We start from the raw sequence: 26,221 nt of genomic DNA, 5'->3' as shown, positions 1-26,221 counted from the left end.
CCAAAGGTGCCAGAAAAAAAATCGCCCAACGCCCTCAATCCATTCCATCCTTTCTTTGAATCAATCACTAAACACCCGCTCCCGCTCCCTCCCCCTCCCTCTCATCACCCCTCCGTTCTTCTCACCGTCGCTGCTCCTTCGCCGCTGGAACATGGCCTTGACCAGCCGCGTCCGGCCCCGCCCCTGCCTCTTCTTCTCCAGCGCTTTCCTTTTTCCGTTTACATGCTGCTGTCGATCCGCATCGCCTGTCGGGGCGGCCGCTGCGGCGGCTGTGTTTCTCGTCAGCAGCACGCATGTGCTGGGCCTGGGTGTCGCCTCGGCTTGGTCTTCGTTCCAGTCGTCACCACCGTCGTCGTCGTTGTCGTCATCATCGTCTCTGTTGCTTCTGCTGCTGCTGTCCTTGCTGTTGTTTGGATGGCCGAGAGGAGGTGCAGCTGGAGCTGGAGCTGGATGGTGGTTGTGGGGGTTGTGGGGGTTGTGGTGGTGCTGTTTCTGCTGCTGTTGTTGGATTTGCTGTTGTTGGATTTGTTGCTTGTTCGGCTGCTGCACAAGGGGGTGCAGTACGGAGTCGGTTCGGGTGGTTCGAGTGGTGGCAGGAGCAGCGGCAGGAGTCGTCGTCGCCGTCACAACCACCGGAGAGGAAGACGGAGGGGAGAGGGGCGAGACGGACGGAGACGAGCGCCGCTGCCGCTGCCGCTGCCGCTGCCGTTGATCTCGCCTGTCCTCGTCCTCGTCCTCGTCCTCGTCCTCCTTCCCGGTCCACCTCCACCTCCCATCACCCTCATCGCAACCGATCTCCCCTTCCGCCTCCCCTTCACGCCTTCCCCCAGAAGCAGAATCAGAAGAAGCAGAACGAGCCAAGACTTCCCTATCCCCCTCCCCTTCCACACCCCCTCCTCCCCTACCACCGCTCCCCGTCCCCGTCCCCGTCCCCGTCCCCCTCCTCGACGAAGAAGAAGAAGAAGAAGAAGTAGTAGTAGACGACCGCCACTCGCGGTAGTCGTCGAGGCTCATGCGGTGCTTGGCGGCGAGGTGGCGCTCGGCGTCGTCGGCGGTGGGGCGGTGGCGGCGGCGCTGCGGCAGGGGCGGGCCGAGCTTGGCGAAGAGGAGGATGCGCGAGAGGAGGGAGCTGGGGGTCTTGTTCGGCTTTGCATTTTTCTGAGGCTGAGGCTGAGGCTGAGTCTTTGGATTGTTTGGGTTGTTTGCTTTGGTGGTGGTGGTGGTGTTTGCGGTTGTTGGTGTTGTTGTGTTGGCGGCTGTTGTGATGGTGGTGGTGGTGGTGGTGTCGGGATCGCCAGCACTCGTCGACGGTGGCGGTGGGGCGGTCGTCGCCGAGGCGGTCGAGGGGGTTGGTTTTGCTGTAAACATCTTTCTTTTTTGGTTTGTTGGTTGAGAAGATGTGTTCTCTGGATTGTCCGAGGTGGAGTTGCGGGTGTTCAGGCGGGATTGTCGAAAATGTTTGATTTTTTTTTTTTGAACGTGGGGCTGGGCCAATCTCCCTCTTTATATTTTGGGCGAGGTGATGGGACTTTCGCCTGAGGTTGTCGTCGTGGGACTTTGATCCGTGGTTGACTGGACCCTGTCTCCCAACGGCTTCTCTTTTGCCGGCTCTTTCTCCTTCTCGTTCCGTTGTCGCTCTCTACTCCGCTTTTGTTTCTTCTTCGAGGCAGAAGGCTCTAGCTTGTGCTTTCCGTAGGGCGTGTAGATAAAACAGCGAATGAGCACGCGGAAACAGCCTTCGAGGATGTCTGGCATTGGGGAGGGATGCAGGAAACAGCGTATACAACGAGGTGCTGATGTAATATATCGCCGAAGCGTTCTTGTTTTCTGCGATACTCTACTCTTCGAAAATCCTCGGCTTGAACATGAGGTAGGCTATAATGGCCGACCCGTCGTTCTTATTTTTATGTTTGTCATGCTTATTGCGGCGTTCACTCGATGTGCTGGCCTCGGATCTCCGGATGCCGCACCACCCGGTTCTGCCGGGGTCAGTTACGTCACTATGCCAACGATTAATGGAAGCCGCCGATCATCCGACATTTTGTCTCATTCTTCTCAATGCTAATGCCGTTGCCGCGCGGTGCCGAATGGCCGTTGTGCTGGCGGATAGCGGCGGGAGTGTGGGGAGAGGTTTGAGGCATGACCTGAAGAAAGGCGGATGATTCCTATTTGTCCGGAGCTTGGAAAGTATCCTGATGCTTTTTGAGGTCGGCATCCGGAGTTTAGAGGAGGCCGAAGACTGTACGCCACCGCAGTGGGTGGATGTGACACGGGATGGTAAGTGGACTGTTCCTCCCGTGGCTTGTAGGTATTGGGTTGCCGCCCTAATAAACTTTGACTAAAGCACATCAGCAGATCTACTTGCCATATTGCTAATCCCGGGGCGTGACTTATTTACCGCACAAATATTGACGGACATGAGCCGTGCCACTGCCCACTAAACAGAAGCCATCCTTCCAACGCTTCATCAGAAAGTTTACTTACAGGTGTATTAGCTAAAGATGAGGCAGCTGGATCTTAGTTTACAAACTCGTTTGGAAGGATCATAGCTTGTAGCGGCGTAAGTGTTGTTTAGTTTTAGAGTAGGCTAAGGAAAGAAATGTCCTTGCTAATATCATTGTTTCTCAATCGACGATTCCCTCGCTAAAGTTTCCTCCATACGCCAGATATGCCCACCTATGATGCTTTTACTTTTTTGTTGATATCCAGATGCCCAGCGTGATATGTTCAATTCATGCTGAACCCGCCATCAAAGTCCGTCCAGTTCGTCCCCTGCCCAAATACGTCACTCCCCAGCCAATCTAGACTCGGTTGAACGTCGAACAAGGCGTTCAGCATCTCCTCACTTGAGCTCATGCGCCCGGAAGCGTTGATATCATGTGGACCCGGGGATCCGACTCCTCCGGCTGCTGCGTCACCATTCAGCATACTGTGTTGGAACCACGAGCCGATCGATGTCCCGGAATCAGTGCCTATCCCATCTACCGATATTCCACCGTCACCGATCATGCCGTTGTGCAGCATCTGCTGCGACTTCTCGAGGTCGGAAATTACATTGCCACCGGTTTTCTTGTTGGAGCGGGTGTTGGTTCGGGCTGAGTTTTGTTGCTCTTGTGTGTGTTGAACAAGTGGGGTACATAGACCGACGAGTGTGGCACAAAGCTTCTGGAGACGCTGTGCAGATGAGTTAAGGTTCGGAAGCTCCATAAGGATGTCGGTGAACTCTTTCATCAGTGCAAAGTCACCTGCATGAGAGGTAGCGACAACATTGCAGAACAGGACAAAATACGGGCGAAGAGGATAGTACAGGACGGTCCTGATGTCTGTCAGCATGGCGAGAAGATGATGCTCCTTTGCCGAGAACTTACCAGGGTAAGAAGGAGGCAAAGGTCTTGCCGTTCATGCACGTTGTAATGTGGGTTTTGAGGTTTCGAAGGGCAACGAAAGCTCTCCGAGCGTGGTCAAGACACTCTTCGCGTTTGATGGGGTCTATTGTGACGCCAGTGTCGAAGCGAAGAATCACCGTCATGATCGAATGATAGACGAAGTCAAGCGAGATCCATTCGCTCATCAAAAAGGCATCCGAGGAGTGCGGGGGGGAGGCTCGAATCTGTACACGGTGAGCCTGCAATCATGGCTTCAGCAGTAATGCCACGTACTTCGACTACTTGGTTCTGAATGCAGTCCATATGCCGCTTCAGCGAGCTGATGGCGGCTTCTTTTCGTTGCGGCGAGTAGCCTTGGGCCGGTTGAAAATGCAAATCACATACAATGGTGGCCTGAACCTTTGCAAACCTGAACAGTACCTGTACAAATGCGGAGAATGGGTGTTGTGGGTCAATGGGTGCAATGATGTCCTCGGGAACATCCCAGATGGGCATGCAAACAGGTCGGCCAAGACTCATTGCCAGGCCCTTGTCAAAGATGTAGCTCCACAAGAAACACGCCCGGAGTTCTTTATCCTCTGATGAAAGCTGGTCGTTTGGCGGGGCGCGAGGCTGGCTGTGATGCAGTCCGAGAGCAATACAAACCCGACATGCGTTCGAGGCCAACATCCAACACTTGGACGTATCACCCAGTTTTTGAAACAAGGTAGTCTGTTGCTCGTCAACCTCACATCCTTCTCCCTGCCCTCAGGAACGTCACTTACGCCCATCAAAAGCGCTTGCAGCAGAGCAAGCGACGGGGTCGCTAGGATACCAATGTAGTTCATGGCATTCAAAGCTCTTCTCAGATAGTCATCCTTGGATTTTTCAAGAGCGCGCTGCATGTCGGTGCTTTCTCCGTATTCCGGGAGGTGCGACAGGAAGGTTCCGGCGCAGGCGTTCACACAGACGGCATATTGAAGCAGTGTCTGTTCATCCGCGCTTCTGTTGTACAAGGCTAGAGCCATACGCTCCAAGGTATCTCGTGAGATATACGTCGAGAACTCCAAGTCATACGCGGCTGGATACATGCGTTGGGACTCTGGGTGAGCAGTTAGAGTTGCAAGCTCGCACTCGAAGGGCTGCAGGTTGAATGCTCGGTACCTGAAAGGATCATGTGGAAGAACTCAGGGGCTGGTGAAACCAGACAGTCGGATATTTCCACGGCACATTGACCAGTGTCCATGACGCGGCGCTTGACTGGAGGGTGCTCCATCTCGCCGATGAAGTCCAGAGCAGCCTCCAGGACGGAGCGTCGGTCAACACCGATGGATGTCGAGGCGTCTGCAAGCTCACCCTGGATGAAACTTTGAGCTTCGAGCTCTGTGGCCACGACGAAATCATGCTCGGTGGCTTTGGAGGCAGGACGGGTAACGGACTCGGCTTCTCCACCCGCTTCTGGTCTGGGACCGGTTTCTGGAGGGGGCGAAGCAGCGGGGCTCTCCAGCCTCACCCTTTTGGCGGAACGGGCTGTCGACTCTTGACCTGGACTGGAGCCGGCATGACTTCGTGAAGCTGCAGCGTCTTTCACAGCGGCGCCGTCATTTGGATCAGCGGGGGAAGCAGCGTCGGCGTCTTCCCCGGCGTCCTTTTCCTTTGACAGGGAAGCGGCCAAACGGGTAACGGAGGTCTCCAGGCGAGACAAGCGGGTGATGATGGAATCTGTCTTGCCATCCCTGAAGCGAATCAATACAGGGATCGGTGTTCAGCGGGAGTGATGGGCATACGCTCCGGCGGGTGCAGAGTGGCGCGGCCTTCCGACGCGCTTGGGGCGGGTCCTCAGACAGCTTGCTTTGGAGTCGACGCAATTGCCACAAGGATCATTTCTGTCGCATTTGATCTGGACTGAGAGTAAGACGGGGAAAGGCGATGGATGTTGGATGGGGAAAAAGTGGGTACCTTCCGGGCATAGCACAGATCGCACTAAGTGGTGGCTGTCAGTAAGCGAGAGCGCGACAGGTGACAGTGCTGGGGGGAAGAAGGTACCGCGGGATGGGTAGGCTGACCGCTCGGGACGAGAAGGGTAGCCATGGATTCAGACCGTTTCAGCCAAAGACGCTCGCGGGAGGATCCAGATGGGATGCATGAGTCCGACGAGGGAGCTCTGAGGGTCGCAAACTGTAAGGTGCAGGAGGAAGGTGTAGGTAGTAGATGAATTTGGGTCCGAGCGAAGCGGGCACACAAGGGTACCCCCGGCTAATGGTGGCCCTATTACTAATAGCGACGTGTCTAGTGGCCGTTTCCGGCCATTACGATGGCGTTATCTATTACTGTAATAGTTTTTTAATCAGATTAAATGGAAATAATTGGAGTACTAATAATAAGATTTGTTTCTTGGATTAAATATATTATTATATAACACAGTATTTCTTTTTCTCGTTCATTACGGTTTTGAGGTAAATAGTTTTACGGGTTATAAAAATAAAACTAGGTAACTACTTTTTAGAAGCCCATGCTTACCATAGAAGAGCAGCCCAGGCCGAACGCCGGCTCCGTGGCCCCTCCGCAGCCTACCGGAGCGCTTCGCCGCGTCTCATGGCGCCGGATGGGACGGCGGCCGACTACGAGAACATCGACGTGGCACAGAGAGCGGTTGCAGCGACGGGAAGTACTTGGCTCTACCATCACTGCATTGTCTTCCGTATTGGGATAATGGTGTTAGATCTAAATAAAGGATGATGATGATGATCCCTGTGGGCCTCAGCAGACCAATGGGGATGAATAATGCTCTTCTACGCCAACCACATTAGGATTCCAGTTCATCCGAGATGTAGCACATGCGCCCGCCGTTACATGACAAACTAGCGGAAAGCACTGGCTGTTAGGAAGCGGGACGGCACGAGGGATTAATACGAGACCATCGGCGGCAATAACCAGGTTGGCTGTAACGCAAGAAGCTAAGTTGCGCGAGATGAGTTCGATCGCAGCGTCACGCCTACACGTTGACGCCCAAACGGCGAAACTCTTACTTTTCCAAGCAGTACTCCGTCGACTTACCTCACCTCGACCCGCCTTTATGCGATATTTTGCGTTCTATATATCCTGTTGTACATACCGTGGAGGCCAGGCGGTCGAAGTGGATCCGGCTATAAACCCATAGCTGCAGTGAGCGACAAGGTCGACGATTATCATGTGTACAGGGTCGTGTGGTTGGAGAAGTGCAGGGTGGGCAGTTCCAGCCCCTGAGCCGGGAGATGCGGGAACACTCATGTGGACAGCGGGTGACGTGGTGGACTATAACGATAGTGGCGTTAGAAAGAGTGTGATTGTAGCAAGTAGGATATTAATATATCCTCGCCTATATAAATCTAACACCTACATCTCTTTATAGTCTGTAGAATCACTTCTCTCGAGTCCTTGACATATCTCACATCTTTCCGAGTCAAACTTCCCTCAACTATGGCTTCAGTGCAATTCCATTCCAACTATGTCAGGGTTAACACCGACCCGGCAGTCATTTCTGTCAACCTTGGCTTCGCCGATACTGAGAAACTTGACGCAAACTCTACAACTCCGAATCCAGTATCTGGAAAGTCCGAACAAGTCGTTGTGACGTACAGAAAGAACGACCCGCCCCCTCGAACATTTGAAGTCTCGACACAAATGAACTTCCCGGCAAACGGCACCATCACAGTTACCGGTATGAATACCCACCACTATTCAAAGACCCTACTAACTATTAACTAGGTGGTGGAGCCGATGCCAATGTTGTGGAGGCTACCGATGGTGTTGGAAATAAGGGAAAATGGACTGTTGTGGGACATTGATCACCTCCTGAATAGGGAATGCAATGGGCTGTGGACCAGCATTCTCTTATTGCTCAGACAACGGTTTCTTATCTATTACTGTTATTGATGGAGAACGAGTTTAACCTCCTCCGCTGTTTGTTATTGGATAAGTTTACCAGCTTAGTCACTCGTTCTAAGGCGATATTGAGTTCAACACCAAAGAGATGAAAACAAAAATGAATCCACTCATTCACTCATTCACTCAATCATTCGATCGATGAAGCTCTCTTTCCAATGCCCTGTGATCGCATTGATTACCATCTAGACCTTGTGCGCTGTCAGGGGGACAATCAGATTCTACAGCTACCTTCCCTTTTCCATTTCAAAGAAAAGCCAAGAGAAATCTGTCTGGTCATGAGACGGTTACGCCGGGATAGGGACACAGAAACATAGTGCGCCGGACTTGCTCCAGCGAATCTCCATGCTGCAGAGCTAATGCAGCGTCTTGTCAATCACTACGGGGTCGGACATGGCGTACGCGGCACAAAGCTACCCATTAGAAGGCTATTCATCTATCGCATACGGCTGTCATGGCATGAAAGATCAGCGGCAGGCAGTGCACAGCGAGAAGGAGTGCTACGACATACGACGTAGCTGGCAGGGAACGGGACGGTATGATGCATAAATGCAGGGAACGGGACGCCGGGACGGCACGATGCAGAAATGCAGGGCCGTTAATTGACAACGATGGCCAGGATAGCTGACGTAGCACAACCAGCTGCTCCAATTTTCGCGTTAATATATCGTTTGCAACACTACTGTCGGTGGCCGTCTCGAGAACTAGCAATAAGCAATGCAGTACCGAGGGCTGTAATAAGACGAAAACATACCTAAGTTAGGCACCGTTGTTGACGTAGGTTTCGCCATTTTGGCTTCGACGTGTAGGCTTGGCGCTGCAGACACACCTCGCGCATGCGCTTTCAGCTCAGCTGAGCCACCTCGTTCCGGAATACTAGTTGTGGAAGTCTGGTCCGGTTGTGACATCGTGCCTACGAATAGCGTACTCATGCAGATTCCCGAAATTCCATCTGTACGCGGGTCCACCACTCCGAGCGCAACGGCGTGGCCGCGCTGGGCGGCATGCCAGATCCCGCTGCGGTCGGGACCATTGTCATTCGTTTCCTCATTACGAGAATCCAACACTTAGAGATTGTGAGCGGCGGCATACTCGCGGGTATAAGAGCAGCAAGTTCGATAGTCCACTATTCGTAACATCTCAGCACACTGATCTACCGGCCAATTCCAGCAGTTCTGTCGATGAGGACGAGACTGTGACGATGGAATGTACCTTCAACCACAAGGCGGGCTTGATTGCGTTGCCAGGGGAATCATTCAAACGTACCGACCGACTTGGCAAGAGCGATTGCAAAGCTATGGGACAGAATTCAAGTTGACCATTACTATTCAGGCGTCGAATATGCCGAGCACAGTTGGCTTGGAGATGCGATATGCTTGTCGCTCGAGGACGGCCGAAGAATCGTGGCCAAGACGCGTCCGATCGCGCTGCCAAACGGACTGAATCTGACATATGGAGAGATCAACGGTCTCGCTGGGGACTTCTATGGCACGACCAAGCCTATTAGCGACGGGATTGGTGCTGACGAGCAGATGCGGCGTTTTGTAGACGCTTACCGGAAACTTTCTACCGACACCACGCGGCAACCAGGCGAGGCCGAAAGGATCCTTAGTGTGCTCCAGAAGGAAGTCGATGCTGTCAACAAGGCTTTGGCGAATCACGAGGATCCGTCTGTAGCTTACAGCAAGCTGCCAGATGAAACGTGCACTTTCCAGAAGATCACGTCATCCAGACCAAGCGATGATCAACCTAGCTACATTGGACTGGCTCTGATCAACTGGGATCACTTTGGAGAAGATGCCCGCACTACCTACAATGCAGGCCACGCAAAGGCTCTTGAAGAGGCTGCCAAAGGTAACCTTATGGACGCATATGCGCTGAACGCTTTTGCGGACCACTTCCTGGAGGACTCCTTCTCGGCGGGACACCTCCGCACCCCCCGCCGAATGCTTCATGGCTACAAGGGAGTGAAGGACTTCCTCGCAAAGGTAAGTGTGTTAATCCCTCAGCTATACGACTTCCTTTCCTTACAACATCTAGTACATGCATGACGAAGACTGTGCCATTGGACTCTCGGTCACTAACCCTGCCGGCGAGAGCTGGCAAGCATTCGGCGACAAGCGATTGCTCGCCAAAGAGAACAAGGACAACAAGGAGCGTTGCCTAGTTGCAATCCAGGCATCTGCCGACGAAGTCTTTCAAGCTTACAAGGACGGGAAAGCTCCGAGCCCGGACAGTTACAAGGCGTGGACCCACGCCTGCACGCTCGACTCGGCCCACGGCAGTCAAGAGCTCGCACCTCTTTTCAAGAAAGACGAGTACCGACGCAAAGATGTTACGCATCGAAGGGAGTGGGAATTCACACAAGATTGGTGGGTGTGGAGTACTGCGATGAAGATCTGGAAAAGCGGATGGTGGAAGTACCCAATCACAATCGACGGCCCAAGGAAGTGGTTTTGACCAACAACAGAGGAGTGAAGGGTATGCGATGGTTTTGCGAATCTCTCCTATTGATGCCTTTCGTTACGCTGAGCGTCGGGAAAACTGGGAAAGGGGTGACCAATTTGCTACCGCTATCAGAAAATGTTGCACTGTGTACTGTAGCAACCTCGCAGTTACAGGCCGCCCATAGACGGTATTTTGTTATCTGGGCGACCAACAGTCGTCGAGGCTGCCCGAGTTGGCGGCGCTAAGATGCTGACACATCGCCTCGCCCTCGGTTTCGGCCTTTGAGTCGCGAACACCTCTTCTCGAGCACATAACACATTTGCATCGTCGTTTGCACGACAGAAGCGCATGGCTTCCGCATTCTCTTCTTGCACCAGCGACACGCGTGTCAATGGCGGCTCCATCTCCACGCTCCGTTTTCAAATCAGGGCTAGTCGACAACCAACCACGGCAAGGGGTCTGCGCAAGCGGCTGAACCCTTCTGCAGGCCCAAGGTTAAGCTCTCAGCGAAAGGCGCCAAGCTCTTAGCCATCACCACCAGCCTCACACAACCACCAACCCCGCCAAACGGGGCCCCACACTCACCGCCAGAGTCGCCAGAGAAGTACATGCTGTTGTCGCGGGTTGGAAGGCGCGCGTGACCACCACCGAGCGAGCAGCGCGCCGCATGACCCGAAGTCGTGCTCCAATCGGGCAACCGCTATTCCCGATGTGTCGCCCATGAACCACCACTGACAACGGACATCCTACCGTCTGCACCAGCTTGTAAACCAGAGTTGCATCCTGCACCGCGCCCGCCTTTCCGCCGAGTCTTGCTCGTTGGATCGCCGCGCGCCATAAGAATGCCTGTCGCCCGCCCGCCCCTGGTTGCTTTTCCCACCCAACGCTGCACACGACCAATCTTTCAGCCGCAGGTCGCACTACATAAGTAGAAGGCGATACAAGATACACGACCCCGCTTCAGTCTTCGACTCATTCGCCTCACCACAAAACTCATCGACCTCCGTGGCGAAACCATAACCCCCTCAAACCCTCCGATTAATCCAGCCGACCACCAACCAAAAAAAATGCCATTCGCTACCTTCTCCATCCTCTCCCCCTTCTTCTCCTTCCGCCAGCGTCACCAAGAAGAGCAACAAACCTCGACCTCGACCTCGGCCTCAACCTCAACCTCAACCTCAACCACCGCCGCATCCCCCTCCCCCGCATCCTCCCCACCACCCTCCCGCCAATCGACAATCTCCTCCTCCTCCTCACTCTCCTCGACCTTCTTCTCAGACGCCGAAAAGAGCGACGTCTACAACCACCACCGCTACCACCACTACCGCGAGGACGAGGAGTGGGAAATGGGCACCATCACCGCCCGCAAAGCTCGCGTCCTGCTGCCGCCTTCTTCCCTCGACGCCGTCCGCCGCCAGGCGGCGCTCCGGAGGAGCAGGGGCTCGACGGCCGAGAAGAAGCGGGGAATTGACAACGGGGACCGGGACGGGGAGGAGGAGAAGAAGGAGGAGGGGGAGAAAGAAGCCGCGAGGCTTTGGAGGGAATGGTGGATTTGAAGAGAGAGAGAGGGAGAAAGAGAGAGAGAGAGAGCGAGACTTTTCAAAAAGCTAAGAAACTAATCGAGGGAAGATGAAAGAAGGAGAGAAAAAAAAAAGGAAGAAAGAAGAGAAGAAAGCAAGTATTTCGTTGTGCATCCTGTGGATCGGGGGCAAATATTTTCTTTTTCTAACTTTTCCAGCAAGGGCGGATTGATGAAGAATGATCGGATACCCTACTGTGAAGCGTCATCTACTTTTACCCCTCCCTGCCTTTTTTTTTATCCGCTTTACCTTCACCCAAACTATGGGACCAAGCGTGACGAACAATGACGTAGTCACGACACTTCAAGTCTTACAAATCAAGCCAAAAATAAAACGAAAAGAAGCGCGCATCAAAATCATATCATGTCCATTTGTTTTTTGTTCAGTCCGCATAAAATCTGTCAGAAACCAACTCGTCCCGTCAAAAAAAACCGCAACTCTGCCCCTATTTGGTCTTACCAGTCGGGATCTGGAAGAACACGGCAGGCTGACCGTGCTGGAAGGCGCGGTCCACCCTGAAGAAGCCCTTGCGGTCGAACTGAATGATGTCGTCGACCTTGAGCTTGGCGACGTTGGCGTCGGCCAGCGCCTCGGTGCGGAACTCGGTCTTGGGCGTGATGAAGTCCTCGAACTTGTCGTCCTCGCCCAGCTTGTCCTTTGTGATCAGGTAGTCGAAGTCGACCAGCTCGACGGGCACCAGGTCCTGCGCCGTGCTGAGCCACGTGATCTTCTTGGCCGTCTTCTTCACGTCGCCCTGCAGGTGCAGCTCCATCTCGATGCCCGTAATGGGCGTCTTGTCCTTGAACAGGTTGACCGGGTTCAGCGAGTGCGACACCTTGCGCACGATGGCGTTGCCCCAGCCCATCAGTGTGATCTCCTCGTCCTGCGCGAACGACTGCGCGTCCTCCTGGTCGATGATGACCTCGCCGCTGTAGAAGATCTTCTTCGTCCCGACGTCCTTGTTCTTGGCGTGGAGGGGTTTCTGCCCGATGTTAGCTCTGTTGTCGTCTGCGCAACTACCACGTTCGACCGCTTACCTCCTCGCTGTAAGGCCCGGGGTGAGCAAAACCAACGATGGTGACGGGCACCTTGTTGGACGTCTCGACGGCAGTGTAGCGACCAGCAATGGGGTCAATGTACTTCTTGTTGGTGGCCCAGAAGGTGGTCCAGTCCAGGTTGACAATGTTCTTGCTGGGGCCCTGCTTGAGGATGAACTCCTGCAGCGCGGGAATCGTCATACCACGCCTGCGGATACCACGGACGGTGGGCATGCGCGGGTCGTCCCAGCCCCAGACAACTCCGCTGTCGACGAACTTGGTCAGCTTGCGCTTGGAGAGCAGCGTCCTGACGAAGTTCATGCGGGCGAAATCCCAGTTGTAGACGTTGCGAAGCCTGAGCGTCTTGATGAACCACTGGTACTGAGCATCGCGGTCCTTGTACTCGGTGGTACGGAGAGCGTGGGTGACGCCCTCGAGGGCATCGACGATGGGGCAGCAGAAGTCGTAGGTGGGGTAAATCTTCCAGGTGTCGCCAGTGCGGTGGTGCTCCTGGGGGCTGCACCGGTAGACGACGGGGTCGCGCATGGCCTTGTTCGGGTTGTCGACCGACATCTTCGCGCGAATGCACCACCGGGTGCCCTCCTCGGTGCCCTTCTTCATCTCCTCGAAGCGCGCCAAATTGTCCTCGACAGAGCTGTCCCTCCTCTTGCTAGGCAGACCGTCCATGCGCTCCTTGCGCATCTGCTCCTGCTCCGTGTCATCGGCGTAGCCGTTGCCCTCCTTGATCAGCTGCACGCAGTACTCGTACAGCTCCTGGAAGTAGTCGCTGGTGTGGCTGGTCTTGTCGGGCTTGATGCCCATCAGAGCAAGATCCTCAATGATCGAGTCCTGGAACTCCTGCTTCTCCTTGAGGGGGTTGGTGTCGTCGAAACGGAGGAGGAGGGTGCCCTTGTACTTCTTGTGGGCGAAGTAGTCGTTCAGCAGCGCGGCCTTGGCGTGACCGATGTGCAGGTATCCGCTGCACGGCGGCTTGTTAGCAGATGCTCGAGAAGGGGAAGACGGCCGACGTACGAGGGCTCCGGAGGGAAACGGGTGATGACGCCGTGCTCGACGTCCTGCAGGCCGATGTCGTAGTTGCCAGCATCGTCCTCCTTCTTGTCAGCAGCAGCGGGCTTCTTCGCGGCCGGACGGTATGCGAGGGTGGTCTGCTCCGGGTAGGCCTCCTCGATGTACTTGAACCAACGCGACAGGTTCACCATGAGGCTCTGCTTGACGTAGGCATGGGCGACGCGGTTGTCACGGATCGTCTTCCACACGGTGGTGTCGGCGTCGGTCAGGCTGTAGCCGACAATGTGCGAGCGAAGGGTAAGGTGGTTGTCGAGCTCGAAGAGGTGAGGCTCAATGGCCTTGAGGTTGAGCGGAGAAAGCTTCTCCGCCCTCTGCTGCCACTCTTTGATCTGGGCCTCCATTGTTGCGGTGCGGTGCGGTGGGTTGCGGGCAGTCGGGGGGTGTTGTTGGCTGGTGACGACGATGGCGGCGGGGCAGAATTTCGTCTTATAGTGCGAGTCATGCAGGAACAGTCATTGCCATGCCGCCCTTACCGCCCGCCACCTCGCGTGAGTTGGGCAAAGCCTGCGAAGATAAGGTGTGAGCTCTTAAAACTCTGTGAGGTCTGGCTTGTAGGTTGCCACGGTAGCCTGACTTTCCGCAGAGGCTGAGTCCAGCCCGGAACCATCTCGTGAGCAGAAGTTGTTTGAGTCAGGCAGGGAGCGTCTCAGGTGGCAACAACTTATCGCCCGCCAGCCCGCCGGTCCGAGACCATTGATAGTACTATGCAAGGCTTTCTTTGGCCGAAAGAACTTGCGGTACCGCGATTCCCCAAAGAAGATATCAAGGGGTTCTTGGTCTGTTGGTTTTCTATCAACACCATTAATTTGATCGCTGTTCTAGTAACTCATTTCAGTTCTTTCAAGCCTTCCCCGCATATACGCCTCGCTAACCACGCTTTTGATGGCAATACTCAGAATAAAAGAACAACATGTTTCCCATCCGCATGCACACCCGATGCCTCTGTCCGCTCCGCTGACCAACCCTACGCCCACCCTCAACGCCCCCCAATGGCCCAACCCACTTAACCCCCCGAAAAAACGCCTTCCCATTCCCGCCCCTAGAACCCAATCCACATCCACTTCCGTTGCACGAAAGGACTAACTGCCCCGTGGCCCGTCTACAAATACGGCATCCAAAGCGGATCCGTCATGCACAGCTTGCTAGGATTGACCGCAACGCTGACGAGATCCACGACCGTCTGGTTCGCCGGCAAGTTGTTGCTGCTGGGCACCTCGGCCAGGCTCTTGGCCCTCTTGACGATCTGGCCCGAGTTGTGCTCGACGCTTTCGCGCAGCTGCCCGTCCTGCACGTGCTGCCGGTGCTGCTGCGTGTGCCAGTGCACCATCTCGTCGCGCACGAAGATGCTCAGCTGCATCTCCAGCTCGCCGTCGGGCTCCACCACGCAGCGCGCGATGGCCATCAGCGCCGGCGCGAAGACGCCCTCGGTCGCGAGCGGCCCCATCATCGTCTGCAGGTTCGGCGTCAGCCGGAACGGCACCGGCTCCGGGTTGTGGAACAAGGGCTTGCCGCCCGCCATCGACGGCACCAACTCCGAGCCCCAGATGTTGCCCGTGCGCCGCGAAATGTTCATCTTGTGCGGGTAGCGCGTGTTCATATGCATGATGTACGTGATGAACGTCAGCGCCGCCAGCTGGTACGAAAACTGCCGGCGGAACAGCCACAAGTCGGCAAACGACGGGTAGATGGCATTGAAGTACTCGAGCACAGCCGTTGGCGGCACGTACTTTTCTTGGATGGCCGCGAAGACCTCGAGTCGGATGGCCGTGCTTTGCTCGATGTTGCGCTGGCGGACGACATCTGCGTTAGGATGTCCCTGTGGTGGCTGCGCCGACAACAGTTGCGGCCCGAGGCTGCGGAGCTTCTCGATCGCGAACAGTATCGGATCATCCTTGTTGATGCCGTTGCGGCGGCAGTAGTCCTCGTAAATGCCCTGCAAACTGATGTACGACGAGTCATCTTGCACCATTCTCACCCCGGGCGAGAGCGGCACCATCAACGGAAGCGTGAACTGCAGATTACGGCGCCTGCTCTCCTTGCGTTTGGACAGCGTGGTGTTGAAGATGCGGAACAGCTGCAAGATGCGCTCCTCACGCCTGCAGTTCCGTGCAGCTGGGTGCTGAATCGCGAAAGGATGCGTGCTGCCGTCGTGGCCACGAATCTTGAGACGGCGATGGCATAAGCCCACGGTCCTGACCAGGTCAATGTCGGGCAAGAACCTCTCGATGCGGACGAAATCCTGATTCTTGTCGCGGTGCAGCAGGTACTGCCCGGGTACTTCAATCTCATCGAACTTCTGATACTTGAAATCGCTCAGGTGAGTAGTGTACGACTCGAGGTGGTGTGTCAGCCTGCGGCGATCCAACCTCTCCTCGAAGCGGTTTCTCCACTTGCGCAGTTTCTGGATGTACTCGTACATCGTAGGCTTCTTCGCCACGAAGTCGGCCTCGAAAGATCTGCGGATGTGCGGCGGCAGAACAGACTCGGCGAAACGCGTGATGTTGGCTTCGGTCGAGCTAGGGAGCTTGGTTTCCTGGTACAGAGCGGGCTGACGTCCAATGTAGCTGAGACCATCATTCAGTAAAGCGACGATGAGTCGGTACGCGTCCTCGTCGGGAGGACACTTGAAGTGCTTGGCAATGCCGTCGCTCATCGTTTCCATGGATAGTGCAAGAAGGGGGAAGGCCGTCTTAAGCGCAGCCATGACCTCCTCCACATAATCCCACGGCTTCTTCAGCTGCGGTGGTTGTTCCGTGTCCTGTCCATTCTCCGTCTTCTGCCCATTCGCAGCCTGGCCGTTGTTATCGTTGCCACTAGAAGCACCTGGCTTCTGCTCATTGCCGCCGGACGTGTCCGGCCTCGATGGAGAGCCCTGCTTATTCTCCGAGCTCTGGCCCGAGCCTTGGTTCTGGCTCTGCGCACCACCAGCTGCCTGCTGTGCCTGCTTCTTCTTGTCCAATATTGCCTTCTCTCTCGCTTCCTTCGCCTCCTGTTGCTTGCGAATCTGATGGAAGTCCTCCCTGCTAGTGCGTAGCTGGAAGAACAGCGCTTGCGGGTAAGTCTTTGCCAACTTCCCAAGCACCTGTCTGCAGATCGGGGCCTCGGGCCGCGAAAGACCGACAAACAGCTGCGGGATGTACGTGATCCAGTACCAGGAAGGCGTATCGCCCTTGAAATTTTCAAACGTCTTCGCCAACGAACGCTCTGGGCCGTCCAAGCTGAGCAGCCACAGGATGCGGCCGAGCAACTCGCGTGACTTGTGGTTTTTGTACTGGCTTGCAGCCTCGAGATAGCAACTGATAGCCGCCGAAGCCTTGTCCAGGATTTGCGGGGTCTGCTTGAACAGGTTGTCGTTGTAACGACCCCACTCCTTCCATGCCTTGGGCAACTTGATGTCGAAGTACAGTGCGCTGCCGAATGCATCATTGGCTTCGTTCGTCTGGCCAAGCTTGGCGAGGAACATGCCCTTGAGTGTGTAGAATTCCGCCTTCTGCTGCGCGCCGAAGTAGTTGAGGTTGGTATTGTTGATGACATCCAGACCACTGTTGAGCTCCTGCTTATTCTGGTAGTGACATTTGGCCTGCTCACGGAGCTTGAGGAAGGCTTCCTGGATTTCAATGTTGGGTAGCGTGTAGATCCGGCTGAGCTGGTTGATGCAGACGTCGGGAAGACTGTGCTTGCGAGCCACGTGTGCGAACCTGTTGATGATCCAAGCCGTCTCGTGGTAGCCACGGTAAGCGTATGAGTTGCCGCTGGCGTTACCTTGCTGCTGGGGCAACAGCTGCAGATACTTGCCATTGATGAGGTGGAATATGTGCTGCCGCCAAGTGACGAGGTCCTGCCAGGCGTTGATGTCGTCCCAGAAATTGGGCAGACGGTCGCGCCACGTGCTGAGCAGAAGCTTGAGCTCCTGCGACTTGTGGTCCAAGTTCTGCTGATTCGTAGCAGCCAAGCTGGAGCAGATGACGCTCGCATCGTGAAGCTCGACCAACTGCTGGAAGTTCTGAAGCAGCGGAATGTGCGCGTTCGTCGTTCTCTTGGGCAGCTGGTGCCACTTCCGGATGGATAGCTGAATCGCGTCGTCAACGACTTTGTTGAAGTCTTGGTTGGTTTCTTGGGTACTGTGCAGCTTGAGAAGGGACAAGAATGCCTGGAAGAAGATTCGTCGAGGCGTGGGCGCATCCGACACGGCCTTGATGCTTGATTCGAGCTGCTCGCGTTGCTCGTTGTTCTGCCATGCATCGAAAATCCGCCACATGGATTCAAGATAGAGATCCGAGAAGTTCTCATGCTTTGCAAAGTCGCTCAGGATCTCCCATTGCTGCAGTTTCTGCGCGCAAACAACCCAGTGGTCTTCCCAAAGCATGTACTCGCCCTGTGAAAACGGCAAAGCACCGGTACGAGCCTTGATTTGAGCAGTCTCGTACAACTTCTGGGCATTGTCCCACATGCCGTTCTGCTCGTAGGACAGAGCGGCGTTCGTCTCGACATACTGGCAGCGTCTCCTCCAAGTGCCGTAGAACAGGTCGTGTTCCTCGAGCTGCGCGTAAATTTCCAGCAGAGCGTCCAAGTTACTCTCCCGAACCTGTGCAGTATCAATGATAGGGTCAATAGCGTAGTCTTCGAGGTAGCACAGTGCCGTGTACCAGGCATTGTAGGTCTGCGCAAGGTATTTCATGACATGCGGCGGGAACTTGACTCTGGGCCTTGCCTTGACCACACCCTCGAGGACCGTCTGCACACAGTTCGGCCGCTCGTCAATGGATTGCATGTGGTAATCCTTTGTGAGGAGAGCAACGAGACCCTTCTCAAGATCGACCTGGTCATCCTTGGCCAGCGCCGACCAGCAGAGAGGGAAGAAATGGACCCAGATATCGTGTGTAAGATTGGAGTCGACGTGTTGAAGATGAGTGAGTGGGTCGAAGAGGTCCCGAATCTTGACGTCGCCGAAAGAATTGACAAACTGGCGATGGTTTGAGATGTATATCTCCAGCTGATCATCCACCATGACATCGCCAAGGCGTGGATCTTTCGAGTAGGTACCGAAGAGAGTCGAAGCCGACATGACCTTGAAGTCCTCGGGGTGGAGCTGTGCCATGTTGTTCATCTCTACCGAACCAAACATAAGGTGAACGACTTGATTGAGCCAGAAAGAACGACCGAGGATGTCCCAATTCTGACCCGCAATGACATAGTTCAGACGAGCGCTAGCCGTTCTGCTAAGACTGCGGTCGAAAATGGTCATGAAGCGGTTACGCATTTCTACGTCCTCCGCCCTCGTGCCAATCAGGAATGCATGCTCCATGCGCACAGTAAGCTCCGATCTGGTGATCTTGGGGTCCTCGTAGATGCGGATCACCAGGGTAAGGAACTTGGTCAGGAGTGTCTTGTCCGTTCGCGACTCGAACGCCTGCATCTTTGACAGAACGGCTGTCTTCTCCTTCAACGTCGGTACAGGCTCACTGCTGTCAAAAATCCAGCCGTCGGTGAGATCTACAATCTTCTGGCAGATAGCCGTGCTCGGCGAACGCTCAACGAGTGATGCCAGGAAGGTCAGAAAAGGGCGTCTCTGGTCTCCAAGCTGGCTCATGCGGGCGGCCAAAAAGTCGATGGCCTTGAGGATGAGGCCCACTTGGATTTCGTGCTCATACGACCCCATCGGGGCTGGGTTCTGGCCATCAGAGCGCATTCCGTGCATCGGACCCTGGTTTTGACTGGCCGCCGTCAAGTGCTCCCTGCTCATAGTGTTCAGAACCTTCACAACCTGGACAATATGCTGCGGATCAACGTCCTCTGGCCGATGCTGGCAGAGAGTCCAAAGCAGGCTGACAGCGGCAATGTTGTTGTTGTTCCCTAGAGTCTCCGTGGCCACTTGGTTGCAGAAAGCCACAAATTCAGTAGAGGGCGTCTCTTCGGTTGTAGCGCCATCTTCGTCAGTGCTAGGCTCAGGCAAGACTTCAAGAATACGCTTCATGAGTGGCTTAAGCTTGACCCGGCTGTCTTCATCGCTAAGTGCGTGAAGGCAGTCCTGGATCTCCGCGCTCTCGTTACGGATAGGCTTCTCGAGCACTTTCTGGAGCTGTGGCAGGTGCGCCAAAATCCAGTCGCCCGACCTGACGTTGACAAAGACCTTGAGCACTTGAAGCGCATTGATCAGCCTTGTAGTCGCAACTTCAGGCTTTTCTTCCTGCTTTGGTTCTGTCATGATGACGTTCTCCACCCTCGCAAGGATGCTGTCAATGTCCAAATCGTTCCAGTAAGCAGACAACAGGTCTTGCAATAGCTCCACGGCCATCTCACAAGCATCCGTAGACTGTGCAGGTGGAGCATTGTGTGCCGCCGTACTCTCACGGATCTTGGTAGAAGGGACGGGATAGCGCTCTGGGATCAACATTATGAACGTAGCCAGGTACTTGATCAGAGCTTGACGCAAGGCCGGCGGCGCAACGAATTGCTTTGACGATGGATCGGGGGCAACCATTGAGCCATCGTGGCGTCTCTTTGGCGATCTAGTCCCGATGCTGAGCTGGTCGAAATTAAAGCCCGACTCAGTTGAGCTTCTCCTTTCCCATCGACGCAGCAGATTGATGAGATTCAGAGCAATCTTCTTGTGGTCGTTACCCAAACTGGGAGGTTGGGCGATCTTCGGAAGCGAGGGAATAATGATTGTCGACAGCGGCTCCCTTGCCTCGTAGAATAGGTCTGGGTAGCGCACAAGGAAATTGAAGATGCTGATCAGTTGCTGCAGGTTCGAGCTCTCCTCGGTCAGAATCTTTTTCGGGATCCTAGCCCACATTGGCGGTTGTTTGTTCTCTCCGCCACCGATGCGCTTCTTCAAGACAGGTGCAAGAACCTCAAGAGCTTGCATGACCAGCGGGCGGCCTTCGTTTTGATGGGCTCTGAGTAGCTGAGAGTAGATCTGGACAGCAATCTTCGGCGGTGTTTCGTAATGGGCGATGAAATACGCGATTAGCACGTAGGCAGCGTGCTTGTTGATGATATCCTCGAGACGAATGTAGTTCCATCCGAACTTGATGACGTCCTTGCGAGTGTCCTGGATAAGGCCGTGATGATACTTGACAAGCAGCGTAGTCATCTGCAACAGCTCCATCCTCGAGTGGTCCACGCCAAGCTGGCCCGTCTCTTCCACCTGCTCCATCGAGTACACGCGCCAAAGGCGGTTGTGGATTGTTTCCGTCATGCTCCGGTCCATCAGCTGGGTTCCCTTCGCTGCACCAAACAGGCTGTCCCAGTTCCGCATCACATCCATAGCGAAGACTGGGTTGACGACGTTGTGGAAGACGAACGTCTTTGTCTTCTGCGAGGTGTTGCGACCGGTGTAGAGATCGATGCAGCGGATGATCAGAGACCGCCAGTAGTCAACCGACTCGTTTGAGATCATTGTCGTGTAGATGAAGTGGAACAGCGACGGCGAAGCTTTGAGCTCCTCGGCCGTGACCGCGTCAATAATCTCAACAAAGAAGTCGAGGTTGTCGGGCTCATGGGTGAGATAGTTGGTAAAGACACCAATGAGCCTCTCACCAGCCTGATCAACTGCAAGACGCAGGCTAGCCTCGATCGTGTTCTGCCTAAGGCGAGTCTCCAGTGATTTTCCAGCCTCGATGAGCGCCTTGCGCAGGTTTGGCTGGTTGACGAGCCAAGTGCTGGTCTCGGGATACTTGCACACCGATTCCACCACGTGAATTGCGTTGATGGCTGCAGGCCACTTCTTTTGGTCGTCGTCAATCACGAAGGCGTTGATGAACCCCTCAGTGTCGTTGACGAGGACCTCTCGCAGAGGGCCACTTGCGGGGTCTGCCATGATCTGAGCGAAGAAGCGACCGCTAGCATGATCTCTAATGCGAGGTGCAAAATCGGTCCAAGCCTCCTTCGGATAATGGTTCACATACTTGATCAGCGGCTTGCGGAACGGGCTGTAGTGCGTCCTGCGCAGGGAGCCCTCGAGCTCCATGACCTTCTGAACAAGTTGGCCCAGGAAGTTGACGGCGGCTGCCGGAAGCAAGTGGAAGACGTTGAGGATTGCGGTAACCGTCTTCATCGCCTTATGTTGCTCAATCAAACCAAAAGACACGGCTTGGAGGACGCGTTGATCCGCGATCACCTTCATGTGGTCTAAGAGACGAGAGCCGATCTCGACCTTGAAATAATTGGTGAGCAATTTGAGAAGTCTAGCAAGTCCGTCGAGACCCTCGACCGTGAGCTTCTTGGGATCCTGAAGGTTGACCAGAATGGGTCGCAGACCGCTCTGCAAAACGTCTTTCGGTAGCTTGTTGGTGGTATGAAGAACCCCTTGAAGGCCTGCGTTCGCGGCATCGACAACCTGTGGGGACTTGGAGTACAACGCCTTGAAGAAGACGGCGATAACGCGGAGGAAGGTCTGGTTTGGCGGATTGGATGAGAATTCAGGGAAGGTCTGCGCCGTGGAAAGCAATCGGATGCAAGCGACACGCAGGTTGACAATAGCCTCTGCATTCCTCTGCTCGTACGGCTTTGCCGTGAGACCTTCGTCTTCGGCATCGGCGAGCGCAAGAGCCTCCGTGAGAAGGCGCGTCAACAGCTCATTGAACGTCAAAACGCCATGGCCCAACTTCAAGCAGAAGGTCACCGCGTCGATGTAACCAATCTGAATGCTGAAGGGCAATGCGCGTAGTGGCTTGTTGAAAATTGGATCCAGAAGCCGCTTGCTGACGGGAAGGACGAGCTCATGGACTTCGGCGTGAGTCGACTCTGCGATGATCTTCAGGTTGTCCTGGGCCGCTTTCCGCACATGTTTGTTGGAATGCGAGAGCATAGTCACGAGGAAGCCACACAAGCTGAGGAGCTTGTTGTCCGAGTTAGCGGGTGATTTGAGATCATCCTTCGACCACAAGCCGCTGCACCGGCGCAGCAGTTTCTCGAGCGTAGTTTGGGCATTGAGGCGCGTCGAGCTCGTCAGGTCGAGAGGCATGTCTTGCATGACGTACACCAAGGCTCGGGAGAAATGGTTGAGTCGTCCACCCTCATTGATCCACGCGTCGGTGAGACCGAGCTTTGTCGTAAGAATGTCGATGCCGAGAGTGCCGCCATGCTTCACGAACCAGTCCTCTTGGTGGCAATTGTGACAGAAGATGTCAGCCAAGTGCTTGAAAAGCGTGAGTTTCTCCGCCTTGTTCGGGTCGCCGAAAATGGTGACTGTCGCCTGGTGCAGCGTCTTGAGCGCTTCTTCAGCCGCCTCCTTCACTTCGACGTGATCTGCTGCCAGCGAATCTGAGATTGCCTCCAGAATCACTCGACTCTCGATTACTACCGGCCCTTCACCAGCATTGACGTCGAAGGGCTTCTTGCGATGCTTGATAGTCGCGAGAGCAGTTCCAACTTCCAGAAGGGCGAAGTGTCGACATACGTGAGCCATGAATGTCGTAGCCTCCCCTTTAAGCTCAGGAATTGAGTTGCAGTACATCACCGCCTTGAGCAGTTTCCGTAAAGTATCTTGTTGCGCATCCTTCTTCGTGTTCGACTTGTCCCTCTCGGACGCCTCTAGAATATCAGAACCACGGTCGTGAGTACCATTGCTCAGGTCATCAGCCTGCAGGCGGACAAGTTGGGCAAAATCTTCGGGCAGGCTGTCCGCACCCAAAAGCAGTTTGACTTGCGAGGTGATGAACTTGAAAGCCTGCTGCTTATGGAAATAATCTGACTTTTTCGCAGCCGGAGTTTTGGGGGTCTCCCATAGCTTTCCAATAGCATTTTCGATGCCAACAGACGTTGGAAAGGCGCGGTCCTTCAGAGACCCGATGAGACGGATGTCGATGCTTGGTTCGTCGTCGGCGTAGGGCTTGTATTCGAGTGGCGGAGGTCCATTGATGAATTTCCTGTTCCGTCCACCAAGCTTACCTAGAATCCGCATAGTGGTGTGTGCATGGAAGTGGCTGTATGGAGTTGGCTTGAGATGTTCCCAAAGACCCTGCATAAGCTCGTCGATGACGGGCGCCATGATGGGGTCCAGGTAGTCCGCAGTCAGGTTATCAACGCAAAGCTCCAGTGTACGGAGACCTTGGCCTACCAAATCCGAGCCTGCTCTCAGAGCGACCACCAAGGGCCGCATGAGGTAGCTCAAATGTGGGAGCAGGTTACTTAGACGAGCAGGCACGGTCAGGGACAACTCCACGAACAGGTCCCGCTCGGAAGGCTTCCGCGCAGCGATGAGCAGGTTGTTGAGCACTTCTAAGAGCATCTCCAAAAGGGGAAGTATCTCTTTGTAAAGATGCTCGAACCGACCACCGCCGATACTCCTGAACAGCGATCGGAGGAGAAGGAAGTAATTCATCGGTTCTTCTGCCGTGGTCGACAGCTCTATTGACCTGGTGACAATTTTGGTAACGTGCGGGAGCAGAACCTGTTCATTCTGTTGCGAGAAAAGGGTGACGGCCATGAAGGAGAGCTTAAAGAGGCGGAGTAGGATCGACGACTTCTTGACGTCGGCTGTACCAACTTCGTCAATCTTGCCCATCAAGAACTGAAGGAGCATGCCAGCGAAACTCGGAGAAGTGGCCTCGCTGGCCAGAAGGAACTGAGGGACGTGTAGTAGAGCATTATGTTCGAACATCATCTCGTAAAGGTGGGGTATCTCTGATTCAAACACTTCGTGGAACGTGGCCGGGTCGATGTGATGGAAAACGGTGGCGAAAGCTTCCAGGAGCTCCTTCTCCTCCTTCCCGCTCGACATCATGTGCTGGTTAGCAAGGAGTTCGCCGGGTGATAGGCTCTCCTTCTCGCCAGGGGTTTTTTCCACACCGTAATAACGGAAAACTTGGGCGCCTTCACGGAACAATTTGATGAGGACTTCGACCTCCTCGGCGTTGTAGCCAAATGACACCTCATTCCAATTTGCTGGTGTCGACACGCTCGGATCGATCTCATCCTTTATCTTGGGCGGGTTGCAGACCCTAAGCTGATAGAAAAGGTTCTTCAACCCATGCAACAGGTTCTTAAACAAGAACTTGTTGTCCGCAATTGGATCGGAAGCCCGCTCGCGAGGATTCGACGTCTTTATCGGAGTTGCGTTGAAAATGTCGATCTCGTCCCAATCCGGCGGACTGTCCTTCTCAGCCAGGTAGTTTTCCGGGGTGGCTTCTATGGTCGGACTAGAGAACTGATTAGAAATCTTTACTGCGTTGTCGAACTGGCGGTTCATCGCGGCAAACTTGTCACCGATGGCGTTGAGAATCATCACCAAGTAGTAACGGGCTTCGTGCTTAGGCTCCAACTTAGCAATGCACTCGGCCATGTTCAACAACAGCTTCGCGCTCATAGTTTGGAAACTGGTGCCGGGAAAGCTGTCGTGCAGGTTCTTAGTGTAGACCTCGATCGTCCGCCTGATCTGCTCCTGTGATAACGATTCCCTCAGATGGTGGATGAGATCTGCGAGCATGCTATACGCCAATGGCCGCATCGTCTCGTACACTGTCAGACCATCGCCGATCAAGGTCCTCTCGTCAAGCAGCTCATCGATCTTTTTCAGGAAGATTTTCCGGAAGTTGAAGTTGATGATGTGGCGGATGGCGACAAGAAGTTCTTTCCTGGCACCAGACTTCTCCCTCGGACAGTCCTGTAATAAGCGGACCACGATGTCCGGTAACGTAGGAAGAAAATCCGTAAGCTGCTGTGCATACACACGTAGTAGATATGCCAAAAAGCTCATCGTCTTGACCTGGGCAGTGATGAACTCTCCAAACGCAGCCCGATTCTTGATCTCCTTGCTCACGCCCGTGAAAATGTCTCCTCTCGCCTTCGCCTCAGTGTGCGCCCTTTCTTGCGGCGGTGCCTGAAGAAGCAGGACGTTCTTGATCAGTGGCACGAACCGCTTCACATTCTTGTGGACGCAATTCCTGTACGCCTGGAAGAGCGACACCACAATGATGGGGCATTCCGCCAGCACCTTGAATGACTGCATGCCCTTCAGCAGATGTCTCGTCTGCTGCTGTTCCCCTCCCAAGTCTGGACCACCTGACGACCCGCCGGAGCCAGGGGAGCCCGGGCGCGGTGATTGCGAGAATTGCGAATTACTGGGCGTAGACGGGATCGCTTGCGACGCAGGATTTCCAGAAGGGCTATCGAACGTGTCCCGGACAGCAGCATCCATATTCTCAAACATCTCAGCAATGAGGTCCAAGAATGGCTGTACCCGGTCCTGCAGCGCCTTGGTCTGGTGTCTCTCGAAGTCCATGATCGTCTTCATACACAACGCCGCATTGTCCTCGTTTTCGATCTTCGCCAATACCATGAGTCGATCAACGATTTGAGGGGCGTAGGGTTCTAGCGCTTCGGTAGGGCTCATTGGTAACCTGTGCAAGATCTCTAATATGCAGTTGCGTAGGCGCTAGCAACCTTGTGTCAGCGAGCGGCCAGGCGCAAGGCTGGCAATCGGACTTACCTGCTCCGGCGATGTGCTCACGAAGACGGGTGGCCCCTCTAGGAGCTTGAGGAAGACCGGGATAAACTTCTCCAGGAAGACGCCATACGTCGAGCCAGAGCAGTAGAGCTCGATGCCATCCCGGATCTCTGTCGCGACGCCGGTCTTGACCTTCAAGTCTGGAAGATCGAGTGTGTCAGCACACGGCCTATTGTCCGCGCCCAACAGTGTGCATTCCGAGTAGACATTGGCAAAGCCTTACCTGACGTCGTGTCCGCCAACTTGTTCAGAGAGGCCTCCATGGTTCTGTCCGCCATGGTTGCAGCTTGCGCAGCGCCTCAGCTGCTGAAACACGCCACACAATAT

At 54.8% G+C, this 26,221-nt stretch overlaps 7 protein-coding genes across 7 annotated transcripts; 3 read left to right on the top strand and 4 right to left on the bottom strand.

Moving 5' to 3' along the window:
• Positions 1–60: 60 nt before the first annotated feature.
• BKCO1_3400049 (uncharacterized protein) lies at positions 61–1,368 on the bottom strand (the record flags this gene model as incomplete). The annotated part of the gene is made up of 1 exon (XM_020274667.1): positions 61–1,368. The coding sequence occupies one exon, from the start codon at positions 1,366–1,368 to the stop codon at positions 61–63; it is 1,308 nt and encodes a 435-aa protein (XP_020129295.1).
• Positions 1,369–2,727: 1,359 nt separating this feature from the next.
• Positions 2,728–5,456, bottom strand: BKCO1_3400048 (c6 transcription factor; the record flags this gene model as incomplete). The annotated part of the gene is made up of 8 exons (XM_020274666.1): positions 2,728–3,316; positions 3,369–3,610; positions 3,660–4,097; positions 4,151–4,467; positions 4,530–5,101; positions 5,153–5,265; positions 5,325–5,348; positions 5,412–5,456. The coding sequence occupies 8 exons, from the start codon at positions 5,454–5,456 to the stop codon at positions 2,728–2,730; spliced, it is 2,340 nt and encodes a 779-aa protein (XP_020129294.1).
• A 1,368-nt stretch (positions 5,457–6,824) lies between these two features.
• On the top strand, positions 6,825–7,192 carry BKCO1_3400047 (uncharacterized protein; the record flags this gene model as incomplete). The annotated part of the gene is made up of 2 exons (XM_020274665.1): positions 6,825–7,065; positions 7,113–7,192. The coding sequence occupies 2 exons, from the start codon at positions 6,825–6,827 to the stop codon at positions 7,190–7,192; spliced, it is 321 nt and encodes a 106-aa protein (XP_020129324.1).
• A 1,101-nt stretch (positions 7,193–8,293) lies between these two features.
• BKCO1_3400046 (phosphatidylcholine-hydrolyzing phospholipase c) lies at positions 8,294–9,749 on the top strand (the record flags this gene model as incomplete). Its single annotated transcript, XM_020274664.1, has 4 exons — positions 8,294–8,365; positions 8,434–8,497; positions 8,622–9,277; positions 9,330–9,749. The coding sequence occupies 4 exons, from the start codon at positions 8,294–8,296 to the stop codon at positions 9,747–9,749; spliced, it is 1,212 nt and encodes a 403-aa protein (XP_020129301.1).
• Positions 9,750–10,804: 1,055 nt separating this feature from the next.
• Positions 10,805–11,293, top strand: BKCO1_3400045 (uncharacterized protein; the record flags this gene model as incomplete). Its single annotated transcript, XM_020274663.1, has 1 exon — positions 10,805–11,293. The coding sequence occupies one exon, from the start codon at positions 10,805–10,807 to the stop codon at positions 11,291–11,293; it is 489 nt and encodes a 162-aa protein (XP_020129300.1).
• A 469-nt stretch (positions 11,294–11,762) lies between these two features.
• BKCO1_3400044 (glutamyl-trna synthetase) lies at positions 11,763–13,784 on the bottom strand (the record flags this gene model as incomplete). Its single annotated transcript, XM_020274662.1, has 3 exons — positions 11,763–12,299; positions 12,355–13,333; positions 13,387–13,784. 3 exons carry the CDS (start codon positions 13,782–13,784, stop codon positions 11,763–11,765), a joined length of 1,914 nt encoding a protein of 637 aa, XP_020129299.1.
• Positions 13,785–14,542: 758 nt separating this feature from the next.
• On the bottom strand, positions 14,543–26,172 carry BKCO1_3400043 (histone acetylase complex subunit paf400; the record flags this gene model as incomplete). Its single annotated transcript, XM_020274661.1, has 3 exons — positions 14,543–25,822; positions 25,877–26,034; positions 26,118–26,172. The coding sequence occupies 3 exons, from the start codon at positions 26,170–26,172 to the stop codon at positions 14,543–14,545; spliced, it is 11,493 nt and encodes a 3,830-aa protein (XP_020129298.1).
• Positions 26,173–26,221: the final 49 nt, after the last annotated feature.

This window comes from Diplodia corticola (assembly GCF_001883845.1).
Source record: "Diplodia corticola strain CBS 112549 chromosome Unknown scaffold34, whole genome shotgun sequence".
Taxonomy (NCBI): domain Eukaryota; kingdom Fungi; phylum Ascomycota; class Dothideomycetes; order Botryosphaeriales; family Botryosphaeriaceae; genus Diplodia; species Diplodia corticola.
The sequence above is the reverse complement of the archived record's forward strand: the minus strand, read 5'-3'. Positions and strand labels throughout refer to the sequence as shown.